Genomic DNA, 21,860 nt, shown 5'->3' with positions numbered 1-21,860 from the left:
AGCAGTAGTATGGGCACTCAACAAATTTAGAGGATATGTTGAAAGCCAGTCTATCACAATCACCTCTGACCACCAACCATTGAAATGGCTGATGTCTTTAAAGTCACCAACTGGTAGGCTCGCAAGATGGGCCTTACAAATCCAATCCTACAATCTGACTATCAATTACATTCCTGGACGATTGAACTTTATTGCTGATTTATTGTCTCGTCCTATTTGTGAACACTCAAGTACAGATTCTTGTCAAGTATGTGCTGTCTCTGTCGAAATCCTTACTATTAGCCCTGCAGAATTAAGACAGTCACAGCTGGAAGATGATGATCTTCGGAAGATCATCGAAACTTTTGAGAGTCCAGAGAAAGAAGCAGACTGTGCAACTTGGACTGGAAGAGGCTACGTTATGAACAGAGGAGTTTTGTACCGATATTCCCCTGATTCAGAAGAGGAAGAAGCTCAACTAGTTATACCTCAAAAAAGAAAAGCAGAAATCTTCAAAGAATATCATGATTCGCCAACGGCCGGTCACTATGGATCTGAAGGAACATTTTATCGAATAGCAAAAAGATACTACTGGGTTGGAATGAGAAAGGATATAGCAGAATATGTCAAAAGCTGTCTCGAATGCTGTCGTTATAAAGCCACTAATCAAAAGCCATCTGGTTTACTTCAAACTCCAGTCTATGCTCAACGTTTTGAGACCTTGTCAATTGATCTTTTCGGTCCCCTTCCTGAAACACCGTCTGGTGAAAAATGGATTTTTATTGTGCAGGACTGTGCTACGAAGTGGACAGAACTATTTGCTTTAAAGGAAGCCACGGCTAGAGACTGTGCCACTATTCTTTTGGAGGAAGTTGCCGTTCGATTTGGGTTACCCAGGAAAATAATAAGTGATAATGGTACCCCGTTTACTGGTGCTGTTATGCAACAACTATGCTATATCTTGAACATTGATCAAGGTCTTACTCCTGTCTATCACCCACAATCTAACCCAGTTGAAAGGAAGAATAGAGATCTGAAACCACGTTTAGCAATACTTGTTGGTAACGACCATCAGTCATGGAAGGATAAACTGCCAGTAATAAGGTTTGCTTTGAATACAGTCAAATGTGCTTCAACTGGACATTCTGCTGCTTTTCTTCAATTTGCACGAGAGTTACGAACCTTAGATGATGTAAAGCATGATATAAAAGCCGTAATTGAGAACGATAATTTTGTTCCCGAAATTACTCCATATTTGAAACGTTTCGCAAGAAATGTACAACAGGTACGAGAAAGAGTCGAAATGCATCAAGATAAGCAGAAACGATATGCTGACAAAAAACGAAGAGAAACACCGAATTCGTTCCTGGAGATAAAGTTTGGGTCACCCTCCACCCAATCAGCAAAGGTCCACTGAAGAAAACTGCTAAATTCATGCCCAAGAGAGATGGTCCTTATGTGATAGTGACTACAAGATCTCCAACCACTTATGATATTGCCAATCCTCATGAACCAGACAAAATTCTCGGCAAGTATCATGTTTCAGCCTTGAATCCATATCAAGATAGAAATAAGTTTCAAAACACAGCTCGTGTAACTCCAGTGGTTCCCTTAAAGAAAAGAGGACGCCCGAAACGTGTAATACCATCCGAATCTGCACCTGTTGCACAAGGTGCTGGTGACGCAAAATCTACTCCTCTTCAAACTGGAGCCCGTCCATCTGATTCTCCGCCCGCTGCACAAAGTAGACAAAGGTCAGTTCCTGACTTCTTGCCGAGACGTCTACGAAGTCAGAGGGGGAGGATGTAACAGACCTATTTAAGTGTAATTGAACTATTTTATTCTCGCCATGAACTCATGAACTGTAACCGAACTATTTTATTTAAACGCCATCTCGTGGCGATATGAAATAACGTCAGTCGACCTCCAGCCGCCATGATGATAGCTTACTATGTTATGTTATTCTCAATGTTTGATGTTCCATTTGGTATATGTTTCATTTTTTATGTATATTTCTTTTGTTTGTAACCGTTCCTGTGTGCTCTGTTAATAAATCTTTTTAAAGCTAGCCGGCATTAGTGTCTATTGAGGAACGGCTACATCACAACTTGAGATTTTACTAAAGAAGTCTCTGTAATAGTAAAATGTTGATTAAAATTGTGCTAAGAGAAGGAACAAATATGCCTTTTTTAAAATATTCGCATGATATGTGATAAAAATGAAAGCATGGCCCCGGTTCAGCAATACAAGGTTTTAAGTAGAAAAGTTTCTAAACTGAGTTTTTTTGTCACGTACGAAAATTAGCAATATATTAGCAGTGGACTAGGAAAAAATTTTCAAAGATAATACTGTGGTATGAAAATTAATCAAAAAGTATAACATTTTTCTTCGCAATAAGTTATGAATGTTATGAATGTTTTCGTTTCAGTAGAATGAAGTCAGAAAGTACAAATTTGGTAAAGAAACAAGCGCTGATTTTCTTATGAATGTGAGATATTTTCTTAGATATGTTTTTAATGAAATTAGTATATAAACTTCTTTTAAGAAAGAAATAGACTTTATGAGAAAAATCTATGACAATGCAATTTTTGGTGACTTAGAGAAAATATTCAAAGTCTGTATGATCTGTGTTAAATGTCTCCATTATCTACTACATTCGAATACATTAGAGAAAATTTATCTATTCCTGTAGTATACTAAGATAAAAAATTTCATTTCTTTTCTTAATTTCTGATTCAGTGTGGTAGTGTTGTTGAAGTTAAATCTTCCAAACGTGTAAAAAGTTATTAAATCATACAATACAACTATTTAATAAAAATTTGTTCCCAAATCTTTACAAGGACTTGTAAAAAATAAATAAGAAAATATTTGAAAATTCAATGATTTGCAGTGGCCGTAATATTCAAAGTGTACAAAAGGTTATCGATAAGGTACTTCACAAAAAACAATATATGAAAACACGAACACGTCACATCCATCGGTAAATAACTTTCGTCCAAACTGAAAATTTTTTACTCTAAATTTACGTTGGATGCAGGAAAGGAAACATTAAAGGATTCAAAATGAAGATACTCGTGTAAACTTTCCGAAATGAAATGTACAGTATTTCAGGAAATATTCACTTAACTTCTAACTCGTTTGTAATTTTGTTAAATCATATGCAATGAGCGTATGTGAGACACGAAATGCATTCGTATGCGAAAAAATAACAAACATTTAACTATCTGACAATGAATCAAATTTCATTGGAAATGTAATGGCATGAAAAGTAGTACATGGAAAATCTGTATGGAAAATCTTGAGGATAATTTCTGGTGTGTTTTTTTCGAATAAAAAAAAATAGTTAAAGGCTCATAGGTTAGTAATGAACTACTAAATTCGGTCAATTTTCATCAAAAACGCCGTAAGAAGTTCTCCGTACTGGTAAAATATTACTTAAATTCTCTAGCTTTGTGACTTAACTCAGACATTGGCAAGATCAACGGCTGTCTGGTCAATACAAGATAACTATATGTTTAATAGGTTACTTCAAAGCTATGAAAGAAATAACAGTTGGGTAAAATTATGGACATTTTCAAGAAACAAATGTTCTCTTATGTCCTTTTGATATTATATTTATAAACAAAAGGCAAAAATTTAGTAAATACGTAGATAAATCTCAGGAAAAAATGGTAAATTAACATGAAATATTTACTTAATGTCTATGTAAAGTTGGTGATGGTAATAAATTTGAAAAATAGTTCATATACAGTGCATTAAAATTTTGCACCCCATCTATGAATTCATGAAATTCAGCCCAAAAAGTCATTTATCACGTTCGCTTGCTTGCAGTATATTCTCTTGTCGTTTTAATCTTTTTGCTTTTGAGTTGTATTATTTCTGAAGTTGTAATATTTCTAAATCTGAAGCTTTAAAACACAAAATCACTCTGATTTATCAACTTGGGTCTAAATGTACAGTCAACCAAATGGAACATTTTAGCATAAGTAAATGTACTACAGACAAAATAAAATTAAAAATTCATCATTATTTTTCATGCTCTGTTCATGAAACTAGTCCTGACTTATTCCATTCGGAACATTTTCAGAAAAATATTCATTTCTTGTTCATGTTTTTGCATACTCAAATATTAATTTTGTTGGAAATAGGACATTTGCTTATTCCATTTTATATTTCACAGTTAAAGTCTGGCTTGGGAAAATTGTTTTTCGTGGAAATGGCACAGTTGTCCTATATGTCTGTCACTGTTCTAATAAATTACATTACTAACATGTGAAAATCCCTAGTTATACTGGAATTATCTTGAATGTTTCCTTAATCTGAAATGCAAAATGTAACCCATGAGCAAAAATAGAGCAAGTTTATCTTAAAAAGTTCTCCACTAATACATCTTTTCTCGGTCCTTACATGCTTTTCTGTATTTATCACTCAAATTCATTGTGTACCTCTCTTTTATCTAATTTGTGAAGTATTCCTCTTTGAATACTAACATTTGAATTTGTTTAACTGATTTTAAAGTACATGTATATTTTGGTCAATGCGTGGGGAAATGAGGAACTGCGGCACTGAGTGTTCTAAGCATTCCATACTGCATTTTTCTTAAGAGCACAGTTCAGTTAAAAGCGAAATGTGTTTCGTACTTTGTGAAAATTTTATTTACTTATTATGTGTCATGCTCATGATAAATAAAAATGTTATACATGTGCGCTGGACTGCGTGGTTCCAATGTTTAACTAAAATAATGCTTTTCAAAAAGTGTGGTCTTTCTTATGGTCATGTTCAAAATGCGTTAAAATTTTTTTAAGTTGGTGACTATGGTAGATCATTATATGGACTTTCTGTTATTATTACCTATTTTGTATAATTATTTGTGTGTAATTTTATTTACTATCTATGAGAAGTTAAATGTCAAAAAAGCTGTAAAATTTCATTATTAAGCAATGTCAGTTTGAAATTTCTATCTTAAAATTATTTGTGTTAGGTCTTTTATGTTAATTACTATGTTAGATCATTATTTGGAACTCTACTCAATCTTTCGTGTAATGTATCATAACTATGTAGGAGTCATTTATCAGGTATGATAAATTAAATTTCGTTCTCAAAAGGCTGTAAGAGTTCAGTGCTAAATAAATTATTGACAATGTGAAATATGGGTATTTTTCAGTTAAATTACAACGAATACGTTAAAAATATTCCAAGTTAACAAATTTTTTATATTCCAAATTGGGAGAAAGGCGATAAGTTTCATTTTCCATGGCTGAATATTAATTCCATGTGTATTATAGACTTTTAAATTCTCCTTCACAAAATGTGACTAGAATTCAAGTTTAAAATAATACGTTACAATGTGAATATTCTTCTCTGTAGTTAAAATATAATTCAATCTTCTGTACCTTGTTAAGAGAGTTAGGCTGTGATAAGTTCAAATTATAGTAGTGTTTATAAAGTTCTGCGGTAAATGGTGGAATCATATTAAGAATCCGAGTGAAGGAAAAATCAAGGTTTCAGTGTATGTTTGGTGATTTAAGTAGGATGTGTGCAAGAAAATACAAGATATTTTTGTAAAATATTTCAAAGGGTTAGCAAAATTTTTGTTAGTATTATCAATGAATTTTACTGAATAAAAGGGAATGTTCTGAATATATATGTATAAATGTCTGTAGAGTAAAATAAGAAGAAATGAGGTACTATTGGTATGTATCTAAATTTAACTGGGTAGAAATCCTCCATGCATTGGCTTGAGTGGGCTTCATACCATGAAAATTTATTGCTCCTTGTAAGATTTGTTTAAAGTTAGTAAGTCTGTATTTATTATGGGAAAAAGGAATCAGAAGTACAGCATGAATGTGTTTTATAAGTTAAATATAAGGGTAAATGTGTCAATGGAAAGTGTAAAAATTACATTTGTCAGACATAGTTTGGTGTGTAAAGTTAAAAGTAAGACGTGTAAAAGGGAATCAACAAAGTTTTGTATAGTTGGCCAAAAAGTTAATACAGTCATTAATAGTTAGTACAATACATTAGAAGGAAAAGTTTTGATTATCTCCAACTTAGTAGTAAAAAAGTAAGAAATGTAGTATTCCAGTTAAACTATATAGAAGGAACTTTGTGTATATTGGTTTAAAATTACAGAAAATATTATTTAGTGAAGTTATATGCATGTAAATTCCAGCTTAAAATTTCAAAGAGGGAGAAATGTAGGTAAGTTTACTTTTGGAGAAATGGAAGTGTAACATGATGTTGTATTTAAAAAAAGGGGAAAAATAGTTAAGGGTAACAAAAAAATTAAAGGAAAGGGAAGAAAAAAAAATAAAATTTACTTTTGTAAGTAAAATGCATAAGGGAAAAAAACAAAAAACTGCATTTGTGTAAACAAAAAACTCAAAAGAAAAAAAATTAAACTTATGAAACTAAATATTACTTTTGTAAAAAAATAAAGTTTAAAATATAGTAACACCATTTTTTAAAATAAAAAGCGGAAAGGAAAATTAAATTTGTAAAAATATATATTACTTTTGTAAAAAAAGAAGTTTCAACAAAGAAACATTTTAAAGTAAAAAAGTTAAATATAAATAAAAAAATTTTTAAAAAAATACAAAAAAGGAATAAATTTTGAAAAAAAAAATTGCAAAATATAAAAGTGAAAAGGAAAATTCAATTCGTAAGAATAAATATTACTTTTGTAAAACCAAAAAGAAAATTAAATATAAAAAATAAATTAAAAATACGATAAGGAATAAATTTGAAAAAAAAAAAAAAAAAAAAAAAAAAAAACTTTTTGCAAAGTAAAAAGAAAATGTGAATTCACTTTTGTAGAAATAAACGTCAATTTGGTAAGTTAAAAATAAAATTAATGTTTGTAAAAGGAAAGACATTAAATCAAAAATTAATAAATTAACTAATAACTTAAAAAATAGTAAGAATAAGATGAAAAATGAAAAAACATTGGCTGAAATAAGATAACATAACATGAAATAAGATAATAATATTGTTAGCGAAATGCTGATTAGTTGTTAAGATTGTATACGTTCGCCAGGGCAGATGTAGAAAGCGTGAAGCGGTTTCGGCATGCTGCAACGCCTAAGAGATGACGTTTGCGTGTTTTTCCCCAGCCTAGTGATGTCATGGTTGTTTTTCTACTCACCGCGATAATGTGACTTTGCTTTACAGGTCTCACTGGCATGGTGGTTTGGGCAATCGCCTTCCATACTAAAAGGTACCGGGTTCGAATCCCCCTCGTGGAGTTGTTTTTAAAATTCAGGGAAAATAATATTAAATTCGATAAAATTATTTAAAGGTAATAATTAAATAAATAATGACGTACTAAGTAATTAAAATACTTATTAAAAATAGTAAATAATTTAAATTAATGACATACTAAATAATTAAAAATAATTAATCACGTGTCAAATAATTAAAAGGCGTAAATAATTAAAAAAATAAAATAAAACGGATATCATGCCAAACATGTAGTTCAAGATACCGTTGCCATAAACATAAAAAATAGTGTCGTTGCCACAAAAATAAAAACTTTGAAAAGATCGTTGCCACACCATAAAAACGAAAGTTTGATGATATCATTCCATCACGTGATACAAGATGGCGCTTGTGTCGTCACTTCCGGAGAAATTCAAAATGGCGGAGGCCACGCCCCCTGTGACGTCACTTCAGTCACCCGAGTTCCTGAGCTTACTACTCATACAGATTTACTAATTGCATAAAAACCTTAACCAGAAGATAAGAACATAATTCAATCATTTTTAAAGCAAAAAACGTACAATTTACAAACATATAAGAGTAAAGAAACTGAGATCACTGAGTTGGGTAACAGAGTGGATATATATATAAATATATTTATACACGTTTGGTGCGGCCGATTGCAATCAAAATACGAGGTGCACATCTACATGTTATAGCAGTCCTATATACAAAATTTCAACGTTCTGAGGCTACTCGTTTTTGAGTTATGAGAGATACGTACGTAGATACATTCGTACAGACGCCACGAAAAATTCTCTTCAGAATTCATTTTAAAGCAGTTTTATAAATTTTTTGGAGGAAAAGGCTCTTTTATTCTGTCCAAACGTACAGATATCACGCAAAAACATCGTTAAATTGCATTCGATAGCTGTCAAAATGGATATTTTCTTTGAAATATGCTGCCTGAAACTTTTCACGATTACAATACTTTCTTTTTACTTCGTACAAGGAAGTAAAAAAATCTGATGTGTACAGCACATGACTTGTACAGAATATTAAATTATACGCATTTTTTCTTGCATTTCATTTAAACTTATTGGATTGAATTAAATCTACTTCGCCTACAGCGCATAAACCACAATAGAATAAATGCATTCTTTAAAATTCACTCTAGTTTTTGTTTACCATAGCGACAGTCTGGCGCCAGATTCACTTAACATATTTCGTTCATATTATAACACATAATGTACAAAATTTATATCATTTAAAGAATAGAATTTTCTAATCGTTGCCACATGTTCTATTCAAATACTATAATAAAGCTAGAATAATGTATAAAAGAAACTAAGCAAACAAAACAAAAAAGAACCAGTTTTTCACAGACAATTGAGTATTTCTCCTTCAATTAATTCAGTTCTCATTTCGCGAGAAAGCAAATATATATAAAAACTCAAAATATCTATATTAAAAATTACGAAGTAAATCTTAAACACTTATTTTCTCGAAAAAATTCCAGAAAGGATTAAGCATGATTTAGTTGGTAATAATAAATGAAGGCGTTATCTTTGTTGTTGCGAAGCTAAATTTCTCTAGATTGGCAACAAATCCACTAAAAAATAAGAAGAAATGAGGTACTATTGGTATGTATCTAAATTTAACTGGGTAGAAATCCTCCATGCATTGGTTTGAGTGGGCTTCATACCATGAAAATTTATTGCTGTTTCAAATGTAAACAATCAATGGCCGCCATAAAAAAAAAGGCTTAGCGGCACTTAAAGAACTTTAAAATGGTTGATAATTCTAAAAATATTGCATACAGATTTAGATTTACTAAAGGCATAAAAACCTTAACCGGAAGATAAAAACAACATAATTCAATCATTTTTAAAGCAAAAAATGTACAATTTACAAATGTATAAGAGTAAAGAAACTGAGATCACTGAGCTTGGTAACAGAGTGGATATATATATAAATATATTTATATACGTTTGGTGCGGTCGATTGCAACCAAAATACGAGGTGCACATCTACATGTTATAGCAGTCCTATATACAAAATTTCAACGTTCTGAGGCTACTCGTTTTTGACTTATGCGAGATACGTATGAGCATACGTTCGTACAGACGCCACGAAAAATTCTCTTCAGAATTCATTTTAAAGCAGTTTTATAGTTTTTTTAGAGGAAACGAGTCTTTTATTCTGTCCTTACGTACAGATATCACGCAAAAACATTGTTAAATTACATTCGATAGCGATCAAAATCGATATTTTCGTTGAAATATGCTGCCTGAAACTTTTCGCGATTACAATACTTCCTTTTTACTTCGTACAAGGAAGTAAAAAGGATTAATTTATTCATATTTAGATTTTTACTTTGTAATCCCCTAGAAAATAGCCCGAGAAAAATGAGTGAAAAGTATTTCTAACGCTTCAGAACAGAACTTCTATCAATCGAAGACTTGCAATGCATCTAAAATTAATATTTACCATTTTAGCACGGCTTAATTTTTTAAACTAATTTCTCGAGTCAATTAAAATTGCTTAAAATTGCTTTCTTATTTTTGCTTCTAGTTCCTTTAAAACCTTATTGGAGGAATTTATAAATTTTATTCTCTTTGAAAGAATAGTATTTCGAAATGAGGAAATCGTTCCTGAGATGCTTTCAAGCGTATATTTATTTAAGGAAACGTAAGGTAGGCATTCAGTGATTAGCTAACATAAGAGTCAGTTTTACTAAGTGTTAAAAGAAATGTTGCTTTAATAACACAGTATCTGCTTCACAACAAAATATTGGGGTTCATATTTCTTGTAGTTCAGGCTAGAATTTTGATTTCGCTTGAAAACTTTGAATACCGGAGCTGGGATTTTGCGGGTTCCCACCGAGTTTAAGGAGGTCGCGCATTTTAGAAGGTTTATTATTTTGGTAAAATAGCGACAGAAATCCCGAGTTAAAAAATTTCTAGTTACAATAGATGTTTTAGCATTAATTTATAAGCGGCTTTCAGGTTTCTTGTTTAATGCCTATATATATATTACATTTTCTTATCATTAGCATTTTACAAATTTATTTATGTACCATCAATTTTCAGATAGAAATTTAATCCTTTTTTAAAGTAGAATGCATATAATTTTCTTTAGTATGTTAACAGAAACAATATGGAAATCTCTTTTGTGCAAAATCCCTTCAACAGCAACGTTATTGTAGAAAATGATGCATACAAAAATGAACCATTTCTATTTTGCACGAAAATTAACATCCTGGATTATGGACGGTATAATACATCTTAAAACTTATTTAAATATTAATATGAATGAAAGAAGAATTTTAAAGTATGAATATTAAAAATTTGTTTATTGAATCTAAATTTATATTGAGAAAATCTTAAAATTTTAAATTATTTAATTTGAAAAAAAAACCCTCTGATTCTCGTTTCATATTTAAAAAAGCAGTATTATTATGGCTATTGTAAAATCTCGGATTCACTGACTCAATTAACTATGAAAATTTTTAATACGCAGCTTCGTATTTCTTATATAAAAAATTTAATTTATTTTAATTCAATTTCCGATTTAAAAAAATGTAAAATCTAGATTCGTGACAGAAAAAAAAAAAAAAAAAAAACTGTTTCAGTTGCGTTTCTCAAGACCTTTTGCCATTACTGGGTATAAATGGTTTCAGCTATGTGTACATTTGATATATGTTAGTGAAAAAAATAAATAACCAGAATATTTTAGAAGTTGTGTGACAAATGAGAAATATCTTAATTCATCCCAATGCAACTTCTTTAATCCTGAAATGAATATGTATATTACAATAGATGTTTTCTCGACCAGTTTTGATAAACCTATCCCAAGGTGGAAATACTGATAAGCTAAAATTGCATCTCCTTTGAGAATCATTGCTTACACTAAAAATACTATTTATAAATACACGATGACCCATAAACTATGACACCTCTTATAAACCCAGCACTATAGGCATTATATAAAATCAGCAAACTGGCATATCCAAATGCGATTTGCACCTAAAAACTTCTTACACAAATGCTTTTTTGGGGGGAGAAAGGGGAGTACAAGGTACGTTTCAGCTTAAAGGTGGACAGTTGGAACTGTATCTTTCGTTAATATTAAGAAAATCTCAAATTTAAATTCTTTAAGAGATAATGTACAAGCTCAAGAACTTGTTACTTTACTTTATCATTATTACTGTAATACACATAAGCAATTCCAATTCCAAATACACGTAATTATTAGCATATTAGTAATCTCAAATGTAAATAAATGCTGCATGACCTTAGTTTTTTTTTTTTTTTTTTTTTGTGTGTGTGTGTGTGTGTATTTGTGTTTGTTTGTGTGTTTTATTAATAATATAATATCAGGAGCTAAAAAATTGAAGAATTCGCTTCTCCGTGTTATGTATTAAGGTCCAAATTATACTCTGATACACCAATTTATTCAAGTTATATAATTTTTTGTAAAATATCTAAATTCATGAGACACCCTAAACATCAGTCTGCAACCGAAGAAAATCATTGAAAGCATTTTATTAGTTAAGTACTCAATATACCGTTTAATTTACCGAAGGAAAAATGGGGGAGTTTACAAGCAAAAGTATCCTGTACCTTGATGTAACAGACCTTTCTTATATGCTTTGCATGTATTGTGTCGAATCTCGTATTATCATTCTGAAAATATCAACATTTTAAATTCGAAATACGGCTTCAACTGAATGCCTATTGTTTTGGCATCATTATAAAATCAAAACGTCGAACTAAGCAGGGTAAGTAGAAAACTGCTTGGGGTTAGTTTAGTCTTTTATAATTTAATAAAAAGATAGTTGGCATTCCACTGCACATGATTTCAAACCTAGTTTGAATTTTATAAATACAGTATACGTTTGTGCGATGAATTAGTATGTAAGCTTTTTCCTCATTATTTTCTGAAGGATATTAAGAATTTATTCTTTAGCTAGTCCTAGAATTCCGAAGATCTTACATTTGCAATAGATTGTGAGAGAATTTTATGTACACACACAGTTTAAATTTTATGTCCTTAAAATATTTTCATATATTTTAGATAAATGCAGTTGAGCTGTAAAATAATTAAGTAACAAATTTCTTATTGACACTTCTTTTCATAGGTTTACTGGTTCACTGTCGAATTCGGATTGTGCAAAGAAAATGACAGGATCACAGCGTACGGTGCAGGGTTATTGTCGTCTTATGGAGAACTTCAGGTAAAATATTCATTTCAGACGCACTTAGAGCTCTTTCTTACAATATTTAATTTTGTAAAATGGGCCTTGAGAATCTGGCGATCTGAGACCAACACCATGAAATACGACTCAAATATCTATATATTTTGCAAAAAAGTAGAAATACGATACCGTTTATTACAACAGAACTATTCCTCTCTTCAGCCTCCTACTTTTTTTTTAACACTACATCTTCCAAATGGTCTTATTTGAAAAGCATTCTTCCAACCTCTCATACAGGCTTTGTATCGCTCCTTAAATGACTATAATGACTTATATAGCTGCAACTATTTCCTGCAATGTTACTTTAATTTCGCCAATATTTCCGCTTTTATGAAAATGCACTAGACTTTCAACACTCCCAGCGAAAGTAGTCCCAGACTAACAAGTTTGGAGAACACGACAATCGTGGAATGTCTCCTACTTTAAATGACTAGCATAGTCACGGATTGTGTGGCAGCATGTTATGTCATCCCATCTTCCTGGAAACTTAACTTCTTGAGATACGCAGCATTACCCAATTATACAAAAATGATCAGATACCGCAAAGAACATTTGGAAAATGTGCTGTTTAAAAAGAAAAATAAGAATTTAAAGAGAGAAATGGCATTGCTATAAGAAGTAGGATTATGAACATCCCTCTTTATTTTAATTAAATAAATAAATATTTCATTTATACTTCTTAATGTTTAGTTTAAATTTTTCAATTTTGCTGCTTTTTCATTTAATATTATAAATCAAACTGATACATACGCTCTTTAATATCAAGCAAGCAAGTATCAAGCTGAACTACACGGGAAAAAGTTAATTTGAATTTTCATATTTCTACTTCCTTATATCATATGTGTGCAGGAAAAAAACAGTTCTTATGCTTAAAAAGAATGATAGGATTTTTTACATAATTTATAGCTTTTATACGCTCAACAGTTCATATTCAAAAACATTTCACACGCCAAGTAACATGGCATTTGTAGTTGCTGCAAATCAATCCTTTCTTCGCAACTTCTTCAGTATTGCCTCATTATAGATAACTCAATCTTAGTCGGCATTCTGCCCAAATACTTAGATACATCCGCAAGACAATCAGCTAAAAATGTGAACGTCGCAGGGATTATATGACAAAACACGTAACACAAGAACGATTTAATATTTTACTGCCCGAATGCTGTTTGCTGTTTTGAACGTATTGAGAAAAACAGAAAATTATTATAAAATCCTTTCCTTGCGGATCACACATATTCACTCTTCTTCGTAAGCTGCCATGTATTTCCCCTGCCCTTACCGCGTACCTGCTTAGTGTAACTGGAAGCATATCCGGCTCACAATCGGGAGGCCCGAAATTCGAATTCTGGCGAAGACATAGCCCATTTTTCACGTCTCTCGCCTCGTCAAGCACAAAGAGTAGACAAAGTAACTTAACTTAAAATGTAAAACATTTAGAGAAATGTTACATTTTTTTTTTTTTTTTTTAATTTTAACTCGCGATATCCGTAGTTAGACAACAATCTTAAAATAGCATTGCGTTGAAAAGAGATGATCACTATTTATTGAATCTCGTATTTAGAATACGAAAAGGAATATACAAGTAAGACAAAAGAATCCGTGAAAGCTAGTAAAACGGATAACCAATTTCGCTTAGAGAACACACGATTTCAATTCTCGATGGCTCACTGAATGCTCCTTAAATTATGGACCACCCTACGCATCTAAGTCTTACAGTGTAATCTAACTAATAAAAATTGACCATTTCTCTTTGATTCTAGCTACATTTTCGAAATACATACGAAATACGCTTTGTCACAATATATATATACAGTCTAACCCTCCTATAATGAGTCTCCGGATATTATGAACGAACCATTTCCCATCCAATTTCCTATATACTTAATGTTATTTTACACTTTTATAGCCCACCTCCAGAAGTACGAAAATCAGATATAACATTTTATATGGATAACTTTGATTGAAATGTTTCGTATTTTGGTTTTCAGAATTTCTATAAGCTTTAAAGGAAAAATTACTAACCTTTAAATCACCCACGTTTAAGAGCTCATATTCTGTCCATTAAAGGAAAACACCTTTATATTCCTTTTTCTATTATATTCAGCCCACGTTTCTCTGCATTCTAAATAAAGACTACGCGAAACGAATACGATATCCAGTCTAGGAAAAAGAAGACACAACATATCTTAGGCCAAAATATGGTGTACAGTGCGTATGGCATATGTGAACTCTTGACCAATGAACGTGAGTGGGTTCTCTGATTTCATTCTAATACACTTTGACTGAGTTCTCAGAATAAGTTCTATTCAAGGTTGATGCTATGATGGAAATTTAAAAATTTTCCCTATTCGAGGAAAAGGAAATAGTGAATCGTATGATTTTTTTTTTTTTTTGTTACATTATACAGTTGATTCGCTTTTCAGGGAAAGAAAATTTTTTTATCCTTATCCGCTTATGTCATTTGAGTATAAAAGCTATCCTAATTTTGTCCTCCGAATGCGGGTTTTGTATTCTTTTGGTCTTTTGCAAGACAGGATATTCTTCAATCTTCCTTTTACAATCATAGAAATCTTAACTAAAAATTAAAAATAAATTTGTCAATATTTTTTTATTCGTTTTCTCATATAAAAATCGTTATTTTTATATTTGTATGCGTAAAGTAATTACTCATAGTTATAAATAAGTAATCCGAGGAATCGTTATTCTTCTACACTTTTTTGGTAGAAATGACAATGTTAATTAGTCCTCCTCCAAATTCTTCATTCAGTTTTTACACTATTTTGTAAAATAATATCTTTTTCTTATCGAATGGGATGCAATTAACTACCTGAAATAACGAATCAACCTTCTGGTGCCATGAAGTTCTTCAGAGAGGGGTTCGACTATATATATATATATATATGCATATATATTACGTAAAAACTGAGTTGCAGTCTGGGGAGCTGCCCAGATGATTAAAATTAATACTTTATTAAAAAATAATTAAAGCAAGAAAATTATTTTTTCAGTATGTCGTAAGTTCTTTCTTAGCATCTATGTAAGCCTCTATTCAGTGCTGCAGAGATTAAATTATATATGTTCTTCTGATGAAGTACGCTTTGTAGCTGACAAATAATTTCAGTTATTCTGGGAAGGATGCAATTGCCTTCCTAGCATTTTCCGACATATTCTGTTGTTGACAAGTCTCGGATGGCGGTGGAAGAATGTAAAATCCTTATAAAGACACTGCAGAGAGTTCTGCGCATTGTGATCAAGTATCCTTTTGATAATAATTAATATCTAAGTAGCTTGACAGCGTTGGCAGTGCAATCAGCTGCAAAATGTCGTTGATATGCTCGCTAGCCGACTAATTTGTCTTGCTGCATAATAAAAAAGATCGGCTGCCGTACTAAACGTCTCCTGAAACTGTCATACCAAGTGTCATGTGCGTATGCCGCTCGACAACATACGTGGTATATTGTCCAACACACGCTGTATCCTTTTCCATGTACGTATACGGCGGTCATCAGCAGAGAGAGATAAACAAGATTCATTGCTGAAAACAACATATTTTTCCATTCTTATAGTGTTCAGGATGAAAGAGTTCAGCTTAACCTGTGATTAGAAGTTACTAGCAGTCCTTTGACAGGCCCTTAGATCAGCTTCTAGCCAATATTCTCTCCGAATAATATTGCTTGATGTGTTATACATGAGGCGTGAGAATCTCTTGAATCACGACATGGAGTAACCTGAGCCTCTTCGTAGGCTACATAAATCTTCTCTGCACCACAATTAATAACATGAGCAACTATCAAATCACTTCGACTAAGGTAGCAGCTGATACGTCTGGTTGTATCAATACATTTATCTTAAGTTTATGATAAATGTTCTTTCTCAGTCTGTCATTAGTTTTTTTAAAAGTCATTAGTTTTTTTTAAGCAGAAGACGTGAAAATGTGTATTGACCTCGCCTAGATTCGAATCCCGGACCTTTCAAATAAGCGTTGAGCGTGCTTCCAGTTACACTACGAAGACCTGCTGAAAGGAGGAAATAAGTACCTTACAAGTAATGCAACTGTTCAAAAAGCGATTGAATATACTATGTCGAAGAGATTTTCGTACATAATCTGCAGCAGTCCCATGACAAAGAACGCAATAATTTAAATGTTGCACTCTTCCGTGTGAATTGAATGAGTTTTATAATATTAGAGACGCTAAAATTGTAATCGTTTCTTGCCAAGTTTGCGGCTGTATTTCAGTTTTATTTCAGTTTCTCTGTCAGCATATTTTTTTCAAACATACGCAGGCCATGCTCGGACTCATTTTTCCTTTCTGTAATTAGCCAGTCCCCCGCTTTTTGCGTTATTTTGTGAGAACAACCAAAGTGAAACGCAACCTTAAGGTCCCTTTACAGTAGCGGAACTTTGAGCCGAAGAAATATGCATGAAAGCTCCGTTTAGCAACTTTTCAATGGATTAGTTTCATGTTTTGAGGAAATATTTCACACTTAATGTTTGAGTAATATTATCACCTCGGCTGTTTATTTGTTCCGAAATATATGCGTAGATACTAAATTTTATCTAAAAAGGAGTCAATGCTTTATTTTCCTCTTTGGAAAGCCATCAAGTTCGTGTGCGTTTCTTGGGCTCAGAATTCTGCTAAAGTGAATCGTTAGTAGTCTATCAGATAAATTTTCTTATTTGCTTTCTGGTGGCATTTATTTCTACTATTTTTTCCACGATGTTGCAGTTCTTTCAGACTTATCTTTTTTGTTCGGATTGCTATAGCTGGATAAATTGGAATTTCTACTTTTTTTGGCATGAAAGTTGCCCCATTGTCATTCTTCCGTGTTTGAATTAAATGCATAGGAAAGCTCAAGACTATCTACGCTCCGAGCATTGCAGTATCTATGCATTTATTGCACAAAACATTTTTCTTTATATTTCGTATTTTATTGCCGGTTCCTTCATTCCTTTTTTGATTAAAATTTTACCTTAACCGTAAGTGTATAACTGTAACTCATGTTTTTTCTGATAACTCCTGCTGACTTAGTTTTCTAATTTAAAATTATGTGCATATAATTAATAACTGCTATATATACTCATGGCCAGAATATTTATTCATACATAGACATTTTCCCCATTTTTGGTTCATTGTTTGCATAATGTGTAGAAACATTAGATTATTTCGAAGCAATGGACATAAAATATGAGCAATGCCCTTCCCGGGACTTGAATCTGGACCTCTTGAGTCACGTCGACTATGTTATCATTAAACCACAAAATCGTGTTGAAAGGAGGGAGAAAATACCTTATATAATCCTCCTTTTAAAAGGGGATTGAGGATTAGGGGACCAAGTCGCCAAATCCTTGTGGTGATGAATTGTTGTCCATCATCTTTTAGTTCGGGCGCCACTGTAAAGACTTTAGGAGCTTTTCCCCTCGATTCTGGAGATGTGAGAAATGAGCATTACCCTCGCCGGAACACGAACCTAGGCCTCTCGAATACGCGCCGAGCGTGCTACCATTAAATCACGAAGGCATGCTGGAAGGAGGGAGAAAATACCTTATAAATGTAATAGCACTTTATTTCTCTACTTGAATACAATACATTATTACTTAATTTTAGTACCGTTTTTCAGCAGTATAACCTCGACAAATATTCTGAGCTAGGTATACTTTTATGTTCAGAGGATATGCCTTCCGTAGATTACATAACAACTGGGGATGCTGCAGTTCTCGTTTTTAAGATATTTATACTACACTCACTTCCAAAAGTTAAGCACGGAGAGGAAAATGCTAATTTCCGAAGCCGATCAGAATTCAAGAGGATGCAATTCGCAGCAGAGGCAGATGGAAGTATGCAAATATGTTAGGTAACAGCCAATCGCGCTTTCATGTCAAGAAATATGCAAAAAAGGCAGTCTTATAAGAAGCCAGCTTTATGAAGGGTTACAGAAGTTGATTGTAAGTGCTGATAAAAGGTATTTAAAACTTCTGTACAATTTGTTTTCAAGACATACCTGTTTCTATGACGTCCAGAAGACGAATGGAAGATTCTGGCGTGCTGTGGGGCGCATTGAAGCAGGACAGTCGATTACAGATGTTGCTCGTTTCTTCGGCATTCATCATTCTGTAATTTCACGTTTATGGAAACAATTCCAAAACACACAGATAGTTGTCTGAAGGCCCGTAGCCGGTCACCCAAGGGTTACAACCCCCGCGGAAGATCGATATATTGCTATTGTAGCCAAGCGGAATCGCAGGGGACCTCCACACGTGTGACATCTATGGTTACAGCGTCCATTGGTAAGGCGATATCTGCTTACATATCTGCTGAGTGGACTGTACGCCCGGGTACCTCGAGTTTGTCTTCATCTATTCGTCCAATCAAGAGGGGGCACGATTACAGTGGTGAATCATGTCAATTGGAATGTGTTTGACTGGAGCAATGTCATGTTTACTAATAAATCAAGATTTGCTCTGGAGCCAGATGGCAAACGTATAAGGATATGGCGTGAACAACAAACACGCAATCAGTCCCAAAACATCACCGAACATCACGCATTCCGAGACGGAAGCATTATGGTGTGGGCAGGGATTTCATTAGGATGCCGCACCGACCTGCACATTTTTAAACGGGGTTCTTTGAAGGCTGTCCGTATCGAGATGAAGTCCTAGAACCCATTGTGAGATTGCACGCTGCAGCAGTTCGCTCTACTTTTGTTTTAATAGACGATAACGCACGTCCCCATAGAGCTGACATCGCCGATGACTACCTGGAGAGTGAAGGGATTGCGCGTATGGCGTGGCCAGCATATTCGCCCGACCTTAATCCCATTGAAAATCTTTGGGATGCTCTCGGTCGTGCTGTATCTTCACGTTTCCCACCTCCAGCCGCTCTACAAGAAGAATGGCGATCGCTTAATTCTGCGGTGGTTGACCATCTAATTGAAAGCATGGTCACAAGGTGTAAAGTTTGTATACAGATGAGGGGGGATCACATACCCTATTACTGTCTTTTTTTTCATTATATGCTGTTTATTTTCGCTTTATACATAATTCTGTTTAAGTCTCCAGTACGTCATTATCTGATAACTTACAAAAATTTAATATTGTTTTCATTTCTGTATATAATTATTGATTTTGTTTTATGCATAAATATATATGCTACTTTCCTGCCGAATTTTGTGTGAATCAAAGCAGTATTTGTTGATATTTTTGCATTTTACATCTTCGTGCTTAACTTTTAGAAGTGAGTGTATTTATGATGTAAGGTTTATGCAAAAAAAGTGTAAAATGCAGTGAAACTTTCCCTAGACGATCACCCAGACGATGTGAATCATCTTCGAAGGTGGCCATCTTAAACAGCATGAATGTCGGGGATGTTTGAATGCCGACTTTTATTTATGTTTTGAGGAATACTAATTACTTTTAGAAATGGTCGTCGTACACGGTCACTATGAGAGGATTTATTGTAAAATCAGAAATTGAGCTTTCTTGCAATCAATGCCCTAATTTTGTCAATGATTAAACTGACAAAAACCAATAATAGTCACAATATTTGAAAGAGCTATTATGCATTGGTGAAGATGCACAAATTACATGATGATTTAGAAGACAATCAAAATGCAGCTATGGTAGTTTGAAGCTTAACGCAAAATCGTTCTTCCCGGATTCTTCAAGTTTCTAGTTTTTAAGGAAAAAAAAAAAAAAAAAACATACTTGTGAGAAATTACAAGATGATATTAGGGACCGTTAAAATCTGGTGTCCCGCGCACAAATTTTACGGGCTTTGGGGGTAATAAAGAACCTGAAAATAATTGTTACAAAATATGAGACCGATTACCCATATACAGGTCTATCTGTACTAGCTTCCATTCATTAGCAACCAAAAAATGCAATAGAGATTAAAATCTGTATACACTAATGCTGCATTTCTGGACGAGGGAACTAAATCACTGCCAGGGCGTTTTCCCAAATTTTCCTAATGAGTATGTATAACAGTTTATATTGCACAACTTTAATAAAATAGCTTTCAAGTAGATAAACAAATTGCATTTGCCTTGATCACCAAACACGCAAGAAAACCTTTCTCTTGCATACGATTATACTGCGGTTATGAAATAAGTGTATACTAATAAAAATGCTGAATGGCTTTTTTCTACCAATTAGCTCGCATATTTCTTTCGCTCGCATTGTTTTCTCCTAATAATTTTAGAGTGTGATTTAGAAACGTTTAATTTACTTCTATAATTTCCAATTTGTTCTCTGAATTAGGGAAATGGAATTCTGCCCAAGAATAACCAGTTCTTGGAATTTCTCAAATTTCTATTCTTTGCTCTTGCCCTTAAGGACCATTTTTTCTTCCCTCCTTTAAAAATAAAGAAAAGAATACATTTAACATAATTTATAAAGATACCATATATGGAGATTATATCCTAGAGGTAGGAAATAAAGATGGGAACGTACACCTTTATACTCGAAGAGAATCCACATCTCTCCTCCAGAAAGAGCAAAATAGTTTTTACAATTTAAAGCTATAACTTTTCTTCGTCACTGTATGAAGAATTTTCTTCTTACTTGTCGCGTGCGGACGTCCAGCTAGCAATAGGAAAATTCAAAGTTTTTATCGGGCGAGGGCATTTTTTTTTTTTTTTTTTTTTTTTTTTGTTGTTGTTGCTTTCTGCTCAGTAAGAACAATGACTCAACAAGTGATGCCCGAATTAAAATGCCGTGGATGATAATTAGTCACCACCTAGATTTTTCTCCTCAGTCGCAGTATCCACCAGTGATCGAGCGGTAATTCGATAAACACTGGTAGGTCAATCCCCATTCGCATCCTGGTGGATGGGCTGGCTGCATGGGAGTTTTCGTGGTTTTCTTCTTCGTAACATGGAAAGGAGTCAGTTTCTCTTAAAATGTCCTCCTCTAAAGCATCCCTACCCTCAGGCATATAGCGTTGTAATTACTAACCAAAGTTGTGTCTTAATTAAGTAAACCAAATCAAATCTTCTAGGTTGCTCTTTAACTTTCTCCCTGATTTGCCGGAGTTACCTCTAGATGAGAAAACTATCACGCAGTTATTCGGCCAGGTACACTCGATGTCCTCAAATGTTTATACACTGAAGTGACAAAAGTCATGGGATAGCAATATGCAAATATACAGATGGCAGTAGTACCGCGTAGAAAATGTATAAATGCGAAGAGCTTTGGCAGGGCTTTCATTTGTGTTCAAGTTATTCATGTGAAGGGGCTTTGACGTAATTATGGCCGCACGACGAGAATTAACAGACTTTGAACGCGGAATGGTAGTTGGAGCTAGACGCATGGGTCATTCCATTTCGGATATCGTTAGGGAATTCAACATTCCGAGATCCACAGTGTCAAGAGTGGGCCGAGAGTATCTAATGTCAGGCATAACATCCCATCATGGACAGCGCAGTG

General features: G+C 33.2%; 1 protein-coding gene and 1 long non-coding RNA gene across 3 annotated transcripts in view; one reads left to right on the top strand and one right to left on the bottom strand.

Moving 5' to 3' along the window:
• The window catches only part of LOC118183488 (tyrosine 3-monooxygenase-like), a 125,300-nt gene that overhangs the window by 79,831 nt on the left and 23,609 nt on the right, over positions 1-21,860 (top strand). For both annotated transcript variants that reach the window (XM_085817346.1, XM_085817347.1), the window contains exon 11: positions 12,320-12,415. In XM_085817346.1, the coding sequence (XP_085673472.1) occupies positions 12,320-12,415 (96 nt within the window). The remainder of the gene's footprint in view (positions 1-12,319; positions 12,416-21,860) is intronic.
• Positions 1-21,860, bottom strand: part of LOC146997321 (uncharacterized) — a 93,939-nt gene that overhangs the window by 54,337 nt on the left and 17,742 nt on the right. The gene's annotated exons all lie outside the window — the stretch shown is intronic.

The sequence above is a fragment of the Stegodyphus dumicola genome, chromosome 5 (genome assembly GCF_044657685.1).
Source record: "Stegodyphus dumicola isolate Sdum_Otavi_A_Nest chromosome 5, ASM4465768v1".
Classification (NCBI taxonomy): Eukaryota; Metazoa; Arthropoda; class Arachnida; order Araneae; family Eresidae; genus Stegodyphus; species Stegodyphus dumicola.
This window is presented reverse-complemented; position numbering and strand designations above follow the sequence as displayed.